This window comes from Pseudoliparis swirei, chromosome 17 (genome assembly GCF_029220125.1).
Source record: "Pseudoliparis swirei isolate HS2019 ecotype Mariana Trench chromosome 17, NWPU_hadal_v1, whole genome shotgun sequence".
Taxonomy (NCBI): domain Eukaryota; kingdom Metazoa; phylum Chordata; class Actinopteri; order Perciformes; family Liparidae; genus Pseudoliparis; species Pseudoliparis swirei.
The window spans coordinates 6981842-6994690 of record NC_079404.1 but is presented as its reverse complement, the minus strand read 5'-3'; the positions used below and the strand labels follow the sequence as shown (position 1 = coordinate 6994690).

Sequence of the window (12849 nt, the reverse complement as noted above, 5' to 3'; positions counted from 1 at the left end):
TGAGCGATGTGGATTGGTTTTGTGGTTCAAGATCTTTGGCTCTGAACCGCATGCAAACATTTATTTGGGCACTGTGTCCAGTTTGCAATTTCTCCTCCAGAGAGTTTGTCTTAGCAGGTAACTTGTGCAAGTAGGTCTTATTGAGGGTTGAATACACACCATTCCCGAAGGGGTCTACACATCAGTTTTGACATGAGGGGATATTTTGTCAAAATAGGGATGCAAAAATGATAATTCGCCAATTCAACTCTACATCCTGTCGGGCTATGGACATAATCAAATGCAAAAAACAGGGATCTTTTCCCAAAGAGCCACTAAATCGCTCACTCATACCTTCCGAGATTTCCAAGGATCTTTCTCTATGGCCAACTGTTTAATGTCTGACAGACTGTGGCTTCTGCTTCCACTGATGCGTACCTCGAGTAGCCAGCAGCGCTTGACACAGTGAAGAGAGAACTACACACAACTTTTTTACATCTGCCTCCTTGCTGTGAGTGAAAGGTATGTGCCCAGACACTGGACTCTGGGGTCTTTCCTCTGGCCTCCATGGGCTTGAGAAGACAGATTAGTGACCTCGCTCCTCTGAGGAGCTACAGCTGCAGGAGCCTGACAGACTGACAACCTGTCACACTGCAGATCTCTATGGAGCCCACCTGCCCCTCAGACTGATGTGTTGTAGCACATGGGTGCAGATGGCAGAAAGGGGTAAACACTCTTTCACCCTCCTGTTACCTTAGGGTCAATTTGACCCCATTCAATGTTTAATGTCGGTGTTCTTTTGGGTCAATTTGACCCCAGGCTGTTTTTCACTGTGTCAAACATATAAGAAATATCAACTTTTTAATATATTTAAAGGGCTATTTAGGTAGTCAACAAACAAACATAAAGTACCTCACACTTAAACTTGGAAAACAATATTAATTCTAATAATTTTCTGGAGGTTTTAATTGCTGGGGTCAAATTGACCCCAAGGGTAAAATATGTCAGGAAATATAAAGGTAACAGGAGGGTTAAACATTGAATGGGGTCAAATTGACCCTAAGGTAATAGGAGGGTTAAACTGTCAGTTAGGAGCAAAGTAATCCCAAACAAGCATTTCAAATCTCCTTAAAAAGATAGATGTTCAAAGTTAAACAATGGATGTTCCCAGCCTGTCCTGTCTCGCCATCAGGGTCGCTGAGTTGACCCTTGTCCGACAGAAGGTTAGTGGGCCGAACCATTATCCTCTCCCTCAGCTAATTATCCTGAAAGATGACACTCTGATTACTCCTAATCATGTTTGAGCCTAATTAAGAACTGACCTTCTGACCGTTGGGTAAATGTGGCCCCTCTAACCTCTGGTTATAAATTACTGGATTTCAGATGTAGTTCTAAATATTTTGAGGATACAAGACTTACATACATGCAAGAAATGTGAATGCACTAAGACAATAAAATGACTTTAGATGCTATGAAAAAGAAATGTGAATACGTTTCCCAACGTTTCTATGGTGTTGTGTCATGGAAACCCCAAAACAGTTTGATTTCTATTTCTCGATCACACACATTGTGTTCAGCTACTGTCTCTAGTTCATTTTCATATGTGATGTTCAAACTTCCAAAGTCTGGTCTTACTTAAAAGGAAGCGCTACCACGACCAGCTGGGCAGCATAGCAGACGGTTTGTATAGGGACTCACGGAGGAGTTCAACACCTGGCGAGGTCCAGGCGTCCACTTAAAATACCAACCACATGTTAACAGTGTCTACTGCTGATAGAACAGATGAGCCACCAGACCAAATAGACTCTCCTCTGACCCTCTCTGCCTAAATCAAAACCATTACTCATCTCAATCTGTTTTTAAAACGACTTAAAATGTACAATTTACGAATAAATCTGAGCAATGAAAGGATAGGAAGGAAGGATACAAATCCTTTGAGGATCCCAGTGGCATGTGTCCCATAAATAATGCCTCCTGGTGTTATATCAGCCCAGTTATTCATCTGATCACAGGTAGCAACGTGATCTTTTCCTGCCCTGCCTGCAGGAGACCGATTTTGGCAACTCATTACAAAACTCCGTAAAGTCGAGGGAAGCTGCAGGTTCAGGTGATAATTATCTGTAGATTCAGCACTGCAAGCAACTCTTTTTGCACATTTTCAAAATGTTGTTGTGTATATCATTAATTACAAAAAGCAGCCACTCTTATGAATGCTTATGAATTATCTTTCATGATCGTTAACTACGCCTCTCACTGTGGTCACAAGCTCTGTGGCTGCCAGGTTTGAGTATTGCAATACGGATGGCGGTTATCAGTCGTTCCACTGGGCACATTGCAGAGGTTAATTCACACTTTCCTTTAATTACACAGTGATTTACACTGATGCTGCAATGGTGAGCATTACACTTTATAACCCTTGGTGCTGCGCTACCCTATATCATAAAGGATTATTTATGATATATAATAGAGTAGCGCAGCACCAAGGGTTATAAAGTGTAATGTGCACCATTGCTAAACTATTCCTAAACTAAGACATCTAATAGTCACTGCAGTCATTTGCAGGTTTTCTTCTTGAAACGTTACCTGTCCGTTGGTTCATTTCATCAAGATGTCTTTGATATATTCTGATATTCAGCACACGTGGACATTGATGTGTAATCAAATGCTTGAGTACACGATGTTAAATGAAGCATTATAAACAAGTGTACGTTAAATCTACTGGTGATCACTCTCGAATTGGTTTCTGTAATAAAGGAATGAACAAGTTGAAAGGTTTGAGCTCTAGAGACGTTTTTTTGCTCTTTGGTACTGTCGGCGTGAATTGAAGGTGTCCTAGAGGTCATATTTCACATCCATTAACAACCATATTTTAAATGCTTTTTTGAGATTGCCAAAGAAGGCTTACAGTATGTATGCCAACATGTTCAGATCTGCAAGCCTGGGACTCTGCAAACAGTATCAGTGCTTCAAGGTTCTAAGGTGTCAATGCAGAGATGCGTGTTTAACTACATTTACTGAAGAAAAGAAGCGAATTATATTGAAACCCAAACCATTGGCCCGAGAGAAGACAGGTAGATTATATGACAGATGATCTCACCATGTAATTTGCAGTATTGGTTTCTGTATTTTGCGTCTGTAGGCTATGGCTGTTGAATGTAATGAATCAAATGTGTGTAAATCGATCCTTTGATCAATAATTGTTTTCGAATAAATCACATTCTGTTTGTGTAGCGCAAAATCACAAATTTGCCTCACACAATCGGTACACATATGACATCCTCTGTCTCGGGACCTCGCATCGACACAGGACAAACACCCCCAAAAAACTCTTTAATGAGGAGAAAAAGGGAAGAAACATGAGGGAGAGCAACAGAGGAGGATCCCTCACCCCAGATGGACAGAAGTACCGGATGTTATGTGTACAGAAGGAAGAACTTAACAGAGTTACAACACATTCAAGTAATATGACATTAATGATTCATATAATGAGTAGGAGGCATGATGAACAGTTACAATGACCAAAAATAACAGCAACAGTGGATATAACAATGATAACAAAAGCAGTAATAATCTTGGCAATACAAATTGCAATGCAAATAATAATAATAATACTCATGATAGTAGCAGTAGGTGTCAGGTAGAACCAGGTTCCAGATTAAACCACCATCCATGTAAACATGTGAGGCGAGAAAGCCTCACAGAAGGTGCAACGTTAGTAATGTGCATTAATGGTGCATGAATTCATTCAGAAGGAGATAGAGAACACATTAGTTCCAGAAGTTGTTCAAGACACATACTGCTAAACTAGTATTTCTTCGACCACATGAATTAGGGCTGGGGCTATTTGTCGACAACATATATGTTATTTATTACAAAAATACATTGTCTTGCCTCGCAAGAATTGCTTTGCTCAGTGAAAACATGTATACCACAGAGAGAAAAGTGTGTTGATTAAATAAAGCTTTGCCCACAATCCTTTAACGTGTGGAAGTATTTAAGACAGAGACCCAACAATGTTGTGCTCTGCAAATTGGAAATAGACTGCTATGTATGAACACCTCCGACAGTGAACGCATCACGGATAGCTGGGAGCGCTTTTCAAGACAACAGCAAGACAGCGCTGACTGTCCCCACCAAATAATTATACACCGGAAATATCAACACACGGAACATCTTTCTTTGTATATATACAGCCTAGTATGTGTATATATATATATATATATATACACATACTATATATATATATATACTAGGCTGTATGTTAAAAGATCTGTATTACTGAAGAATCTGGTGTTTTCACTTGGGCTCTGTATTGGCAAGCACCATATGTAAATATGTAAATTTGTCCCATATGTATATACACGATACGATTTCTATCGTAATATATTGCGATACGACATGAGACATATTGCAATACCCAGTTTATTTTTAATAAAAGTGTACAAATAGAGCTTATAATATGACTTGCTGTATACCACCTGGATAGTCATACATACATCACATATTGACAATTCAGCGACCAAACTGCCTCAAAATTATAGTCAGGGCCATTTGCATTTGGACTGTGACATAATTTGTCTAATTTTGCCTTTTTACCCGACTCTAAATGATTTTAAATGAAGCTGTCAATATGATTAATTTGTCATGGAATAACATATAATTTAACAAATACCTGAAACAATAACAACATTCATGTAAGCCTCAGCTGTACTTGGTGTTTTGTGCTAATTAGCAAACATTAGCATGCGGACCAACTAACTAAACTAAGATAAACATGCATTCTGAGTCTGTTGGCGTTACCATTGTGAGCATTATGTTAGGTTAGGTGCCAACATAAAGTCTGAGAGCAGCCACCATGACTGTATTCTCGTTTGAGTTTCTGACTGTGTCACCATAATCACTCCCTTGTTCACTCATTCACTACTACTAATAGGCACTCAACAGTTCTCCCTTTACATATTTATATTGCAATAATTTGGGATATTGGACACTCACTTCAGGTTGCATCACCGCTGACAGCTGACAGATATCCCCAAGTCTGGCCTTTAAGAAAAGTTGATAATTCAGGATTGTCTTGACTCCTATTTGAGTTTATTTGAAGTACAGTTGAAGTTCACCTCACTGTCATGTAGAGACATTTGCCAGGTGACTAAAACACATTACTACCATCAACTATAACATATCGTGAACATCATCCCTTCATCTTTTTCTAAATATAAGTCATTTTTAATCCTGGGCTCTGAAGGGAGGGTGTATACTAATAAAGTATGAGATGGGGATGGGCTGGTAGTTTATTTGCTGCACAGTGAACCTGACCGGGGTCAGAGGTGGAGCTGCACCATCACTCCTGTCCTCACATGAATGACCCGAGGGAAGGGTAACAAAGGGATGAAAAGTGGAGGACAAGGGGGTTGGGAAAAGTGTGAATGACAGTCCTGACTGCACTTTCACTTTTCATCAAGTGTGTTGGCTGCACACGGGCTCAAGAATGCACCGCGGGGCAGCCTGCAGCTCACCCCGACCGTGCATCGCTCCCCAGAGCATCCTCTCTCTGCCACTCCCTGCGCCAAACCCACGTCTCAACATGTCCTCAGTCCAGGGCCAATATGTGGCCATAAGTATTCTTTTCCATTATTCTTATTTAATTTTTGTTTTCTTCAGAGGGCCACTTGTATGTGAGACTGAATACCGAGCTATTTAGAGTGTATTTTTGACACGCTGCACTGGCAGATATCAAGTTTCGTACACCTGCCCAGTTTCTATAAAAAATCAAAGACAAGGGTTTGGCCCCTGATCACCTCAGAGGTGACTGAGGGTAATGGTTTTGAATATCATGTGGGCAAAGTTATGGCTCCCCTCTGTCCATCGCTGCTTCTTACAGTTTAACTGGGTTCACTCTCAGGCATAGAGACATTGATCACGAACAATTTAAACACTTATCTAAAATACCCTGTGGCTTAAAATAATTCCCTCCCTCTACTGATCAATCCTCTACATACTGTCCATACTCCAACTTTTCAACAAGCTCTTTCCCTTCTCTACTTTGTAAAAAGGTGATTATGTCCCAAATTAGAGTGCTGGGGTGTAAGACTAGCTATTACTGACCTAACCACAACCTACTGCTGCATTGATGCATCAGGGGTACTGTAAACTCTGTCAACGAATACAAATCAGGCAGCATAAACACACATCTCCTCCTGGTTACTTTCATTTGAGCTTTGATACTTTGTGTTTAGAACTGAGAGTAGATGGCATCCTTTCACAAGTGTAATGTATGTTACTTCATTGAAGCTCTTCCAAATACATCATTTACATTTTAAAATGTGTATGCTATGGCTCAGTCAAAACGCCTGCTCATACGAAATATTTAGAGATAGAAGAAAAGGGCTACATTCTACATCTCTCTCTCTCTCTCTCTCTCTCTCTCTCTCTCTCTCTCTCTCTCTCTCTCTCTCTATATATACAGGACTGTCTCAGAAAATTAGAATATTGTGATAAAGTTCTTTATTTTCTGTAATGCAATTAAAAAAACAAAAATGTCACGCATTCTGGATTCATTACAAATCAACTGAAATATTGCAAGCCTTTTATTATTTTAATATTGCTGATTATGGCTTACAGCTTAAGAAAACTCTAAAATCCTATCTCATAAATTTTTAATATTTCCTCAGACCAAGTTAAAAAAAAGATTTATAACAGCTGAGTGTTTGTCAAGGCTCAGGAAACCCTTGCAGGTGTTTCGAGTTAATTAGACAATTCAAGTGATTTGTTTAATACCCTACTAGTATACTTTTTCATGATATTCTAATATTTAGAGATAGGATATTTGAGTTTTCTTAAGCTGTAAGCCATAATCAGCAATAAATCAGAATAAAAGGCTTGCAATATTTCAGTTGATTTGTAATGAATCCAGAATGCATGACATTTTTGTTTTTTTAATTGCATTACAGAAAATAAAGAACTTCATCACAATATTCTAATTTTCTGAGACAGTCCTGTATATATATATATATATATGTATATATTATATATATATACAGTATATATATATATATGTATATATGCACAAAAAACAAAAATCAATTACACATTTTCTTTGTTAATCACATTTTTAAGCATTACAAATAGGCTGACATCTAATAAATATATATATATATATCAATATAAATATATATATTAAATGTGTAATAGTCTTTTGTGCAAATGCTGTCAAAGATTGGTGTTATGATTTAACTTCAGTGTGTATACAGGACTGTCTCAGAAAATTAGAATATTGTGATGAAGTTCTTTATTTTCTGTAATGCAATTAAAAAAACAAAAATGTCATGCATTCTGGATTCATTACAAATCAACTAAAATATTGCAAGCCTTTTATTCTGATTTATTGCTGATTATGGCTTAAGCAAGAACTCAAATATCCTATCTCTAAATATTAGAATATCATGAAAAAGTATACTAGTAGGGTATTAAACAAATCACTTGAATTGTCTAATTAACTCGAAACACCTGCAAGGGTTTCCTGAGCCTTGACAAACACTCAGCTGTTATAAATCTTTTTTACTTGGTCTGAGGAAATATTAAAATTTTATGAGATAGGATTTTAGAGTTTTCTTAAGCTGTAAGCCATAATCAGCAATATTAAAAGAATAAAAGGCTTGCAATATTTCAGTTGATTTGTAATGAATCCAGAATGCATGACATTTTTGTTTTTTTAATTGCATTACAGAAAATAAAGAACTTTATCACAATATTCTAATTTTCTGAGACAGTCCTGTATATATATATACACAAATATATACAAATATATACAAACACCCCGCTTTTTCTACCCTCACACACACCAAAAAATAAACAGCAAGCCAGGAAAATAAATGTGCTCATCAAGGACAGATGTTGCAATTGGATACAAGATTAGACTTGGCTTGCAGCTTCCCCCGAGAGAGAAAGATAACACTCCCATGGTAAATGAAGTATGTATTAGGGGTGAATGCCAGTGGAACAGTAGCAGCCAGTACTGGGAGTGGACCCCCTCGACCCTGAAGTCTACCCACGGTGTACACCCTGAACCACATAAAAACTAAGAGCGATAAAGCGGCCAAATCCCACATTTTGTAATAAATCCCTTTCCACCAATTCAACAATTTACAATCAGGCTTTTCTTAAACGTAACCAAGGTCACAGCCACCCGCCGAAATGTTGCTGCATGAAGTCACTGCACTGTCTTTCAGCAACTGACATACTACTGTATGGCAGCGCAATAGATAATTCACGCCAGGGTTATAATTAATACCTTCACAAACTCAAAGAATAATCCTAATCGTTTGAAGTGAGACACGCGCATTCACTTGAACAAAACCCTCCCATCCACATGCTGTTTTCATAAAGGGCCACTTGAAGAAACACTCACACTGCTTTCCCAGTCAGTCAGAGATCCTCATTGTGTTGACTATTATTCTACTCTCCACAGGGTATCGAATGATCACCTATTCTGTTTTCCCTTGAGTGGATGTAGTGGTCAAAGCATCAATGAGCCACTGTGGAGGTGCAGACTTCTGACACGCAACCAAAAAGGGAAGCCGTCACTCATCTCTGAGGTTTAAACCACCTCAATGATGCTAAAAGGACATTTAAAGAACATAGAATTGCTCTCTAGGTTATATTAAAAGTAAATACTTGTAAGAATGCTGATACGAAAGTGATTAGCTCATGAGTTTATGTTCCATCATGCGTGTTAGTCTGCCATAAGGACCATTTGTTTACAGTGCAGGATGCTCTCAGTGAAGCCAAAAGGAGGTTGATGACTAAACCTTCACCCCCAACACTCTCATTCCTGTCTGGCATCATGAAAGAATCTCTTTAGTCATGACATGTTAAAAAACACACACCATCCAACATCTCTGCCCTGAGGAAAGGAGAGTAGACCAAGGTGTGGTTGCAGCTCTGGGGCGAGTGTTTCGAGTGTTTAACTCCTTTTTAAAAAAAAGTATTCTCGTGGTGAAGTCAAGCACTTTAACCCGTAGGACGACCTTTATTAGTTGCAGAACATTTTTGTATATGCAGAGTCTGGAAACAGATGATGCAGCTGCCCGGCCACAGAAACCACAGGCGACACCACCAGTTGACCGTGGGAAGGGCCTTTGGGAGAGAGGTGGGATTGATGTTCCACTTTTCATTAGAAGAGATTGGAGTGCCCTAAAATAAAGCTTTATGACCGACTACTGGTACTCAGCCATGCCACGCTCCGGCAGCTGGTGACCAAACCGAGTCTGGAGCCTTGTTATTAAGACAGCGGCTTGTTATGTGGTCTTCAGCACAGAGCTTCGTAGTATTGTAACTCCACTGATCAACCACCCCAGAGGCTTCCAAAGCGCAACTATAGGACACACCCAAAACTGCTAACTTAATCCAATACATCACTCAACACAGCAGAACAGATTTTACTCTCATTAATAGCAGTTAACTGCATGCCATACATCAGTGGCTGCAGGTAAAATATTGTCGGATTCCAAAAAAAGGAGTTTGAGCTGCAGGAAGGAGTCGTGGAAAACAGACCTGCAGCTCCACCTACCTGCAGATGAGAGGATGTGTTGAAAGAATTAAACCGGATATTTTTGTTGATTCATTCAAAAAAGAGCGATGTGATGCTTTTGCTCTTTGGGTGGCATAAATTATGTTTTAATTTTTTAAAAATCAGTTAAGCACTTATCAGTGTATGCTACTGCGGTTAATACAAATGCAAAAAATACCTAAATAAATATGGAGAAACTTTTATTTATTGTATTTATTGATGCATGAGGAAAGTTGGAGGCTATTGAAGTTCTGCTCATTAAAATGATTTCCAACTTCAGTGAGCCAACACAGTACTTCAGTAAGTCTCCTACTTTCAAATACAATAAAAGTATTTAATTTTAAAACAAAAACACTGTTATGATACAAAGTTACCGATTGTACCTAATCATGTCCCAATAATCATACTTGCATGTGCATAAGTACAGAGACCGTTCGGTGATTGATACCATCAACATGTCAAAATATCAGGTAACTAATAGATGTAATATCAGGGTCTAAACTTGCTTGAGGCAAGAGAACGATCACTTGTAATTTTGCAAAACATTCTTGAGAATAAATAATACAATTTCAAGTTTAACAGTACTGTTTAAAAAAAAGAAATCCATCTTACCAGCTAGGCCAGTTTCCAAATGACATATTTATATATTACAGCTATTTGTTCTTCATTTATGTTAATGACTTTTTTTTTAACAAGTTCAAATTAACTACAAAGTTCAAAAAGCTGTTGTGTCCCCGAAATCAGTGTTCCATTTGGTATACATATGAAGAGTAGCCGAGCTGACACTGGGCTTTATGCGCTTCAGGGAATCCTCAAAGTCCTTCATGCTGATGTTACGCATCTGTGTGTACAAACAAACAAGCATACGAATCAATCTGGTGCATAGTGGTACTTAAATGGGCAGAAGTGGTTTTGTGAATATAGCGTTACCTCACTAGCAGCCATACTTCGGACTTGGTCTGGACCCAACTCTGTGTGAGAGAGAATTTGCATGAAAAAAAATTCTGCAGATTTCGCTCGTCAAGGAGGTGGAAATATACACCACCTCACCTCTGATTGGCCCAAGCGCTGCATCTTTGGCTAATGCTGTGAGATCACTTCCTGAATACCCTGCACTCACCCTAGAGAGGTCAATATCAAGGAATTAATGTAAGTACACGCAATAATTAATGCCATAAAAGGCTGCATTTAAATATCAAACTCACTTTGCGAGAGAAGACAGATCATTTTTGCTCAATGGATTCTGGTGCTTTTCCAAAAGGTTTTTCAACAGCGTTAATCTGGTCTGGAGGAACAAGATATACATCTGTGATCAAGATATATATATTTACATACATATACACACACACATATATATAAAATGTATATATATTTAAAGAGAGAAAGCGAGTGAGAGAGAAAGAGACTTTAAAAAAATGCAACATTCACATTTCAAAGCTAACAAAGACACTGATCATCGAAATAAAGTGAAAATGGTTCCAATGTAAATACCTCCGCATCAGGCAGTGCCACATAAATCCTCTTTGCAAAACGTCTGTAAAAGATGAACACGAGAGGAAAAGTGTAGCGAGCGTGTAATAAATGAAGTACATAATAATTGTGCAGCGTGTGGAGTTGCAGCATGTACCTCAGTACTGCGTCATCGAGATCCTGAGGCCTGTTGGTCGCACCCATTACGAGCACCCTGTCGTCCCCTCCCGACTGCACCTGAAACCGAGAAGCATCGTCGTGAATATGAAACCGAAGCTCTCCGAGATAACGATGACTGAAGCGCTCCGGAGCAGGTTGATGAGAACAATGTGAGAGGCTGCTCTCACCCCATCGAACTCGATGAGGAACTCGGTCTTTAATCGCCGAGAGGCATCATGTTCTCCCTCCCTCCTTTCACAGAGCAGGCTGTCAACTTCATCTGAAAGAAAAATATATATAAATATATATTTTATAAATGAGCGGTATCTTTATGTGATGGAATTGTTTTGATAAAATTGCCGTTTGTGGCACATTTAATCAATAAACAGACTAGAGTAATACGAACCGATAAAGATGACAGACGGCTGCAATTCTCTGGCAACTGCAAACAGTGCACGTACAATCTTCTCGCCCTCTCCGACCTGTGATGGACAAGACAAGAAAGGTTTTTAACAATAACAAAAAACAATAATTTAGTGCAGTGTTGAGACCTGCTCCAGACAAAAAGACCACTAAAAAGTGTTTTCTTACATATTTAGACGTCAGAGTGGCTGCGCTGATGTTGAAGAACGTTGAATTTGACTCTGCAGCGACTGCTTTGGCCTAGTAGAGGAAGACAGGGTTGCAATTCAGATCATAATACTGAGGCGGTTTGATCTGGACGAATGCATTTGCTGTGTTGATAAGAACATTTTACTCACCAGCATCGTTTTCCCATTTCCAGGCGGGCCAAATAAAAGCAAGCCACGGGCCGGCGTTCTCAGGCCGGTAAAGAGCTGAAATGCACGTTACAAAAAGGGTTAATGTAAATCTAAAAAAAAAAGCAGAAATATAGTAAGCTGGGGAAAGATATTAATGAGTGATCACCTCTGGTCTTAAGGCAGGGAGAATGACAATCTCTTGGAGTGCTTGCTTGGCCAAGTTCTGCCCCGCAATGTCTTCAAAGGATACTGATGCTCCACTGCAATGAACACAGGTTTTGTTTTTTTCAATCATTGAATTCTCACCAACAGCTAAATGGACAGGTGTTGTATTAACATTGCTCCAAAAATACCTGTCAACTATTTCATTCATAATCAAATTGGCCAGTTTGCTGTCCACATTCTTGAAGTTTTTCATATCCCTCTTTGGTGGCTGTTTCCCCGCTGTGGGTTTCCCGTTTTTACCAACCCGTGGGGTCACCTTAAGCAGGAAGAAAGACATCCACACTTCATCAGAATCAGACATCTTTTTGAATTCGTATTATACAACTGGGCAACTGAATGTAATTTAAAAAACACCTTTGGATCAGTGGATCTGGATGGGGGTCTTCCGAAAGTGGAGGGCCTGGTGTTGGTGGACACACCTCGCGCTACATGCTGGCTTTTAGGCAGAGGCTTCGGTTGTGGAGGACTTGACGTTTTCTGTGGATCACTCCTCTTAGACGAGATTGTCGCCTCTGTGAAGAGGGAACAGTATTCACATTAAGCATCACTGGTCCAGCTTGGATAACTAATGAGTCTCGACATGGCCATGTCAAACAACCACGATGCCACTTACCCAAAACACTGAGCCTATCTTTAGCCATGGTGAGATTGGTGACCATTTTATCTTGAAGCCTCTTTGCTCTGTCA

The 12849-nt window shown here is 39.3% G+C and overlaps 1 protein-coding gene across 1 annotated transcript in view; it reads right to left on the bottom strand.

The window, feature by feature from the left end:
- Positions 1-9742: 9742 nt before the first annotated feature.
- The window catches only part of spast (spastin), a 5440-nt gene continuing 2333 nt past the window's right edge, over positions 9743-12849 (bottom strand). The window contains exons 2-15 of the mRNA XM_056436206.1: positions 12776-12843; positions 12517-12674; positions 12291-12418; positions 12104-12197; positions 11938-12012; positions 11768-11839; positions 11583-11658; positions 11365-11456; positions 11175-11254; positions 11039-11081; positions 10753-10832; positions 10598-10668; positions 10478-10518; positions 9743-10388 (exon numbers count right to left, since the gene is read on the bottom strand). Coding sequence (XP_056292181.1) covers positions 10263-10388; positions 10478-10518; positions 10598-10668; positions 10753-10832; positions 11039-11081; positions 11175-11254; positions 11365-11456; positions 11583-11658; positions 11768-11839; positions 11938-12012; positions 12104-12197; positions 12291-12418; positions 12517-12674; positions 12776-12843 — 1204 coding nt within the window. The 3' untranslated portion in view covers positions 9743-10262. The remainder of the gene's footprint in view (positions 10389-10477; positions 10519-10597; positions 10669-10752; positions 10833-11038; positions 11082-11174; positions 11255-11364; positions 11457-11582; positions 11659-11767; positions 11840-11937; positions 12013-12103; positions 12198-12290; positions 12419-12516; positions 12675-12775; positions 12844-12849) is intronic.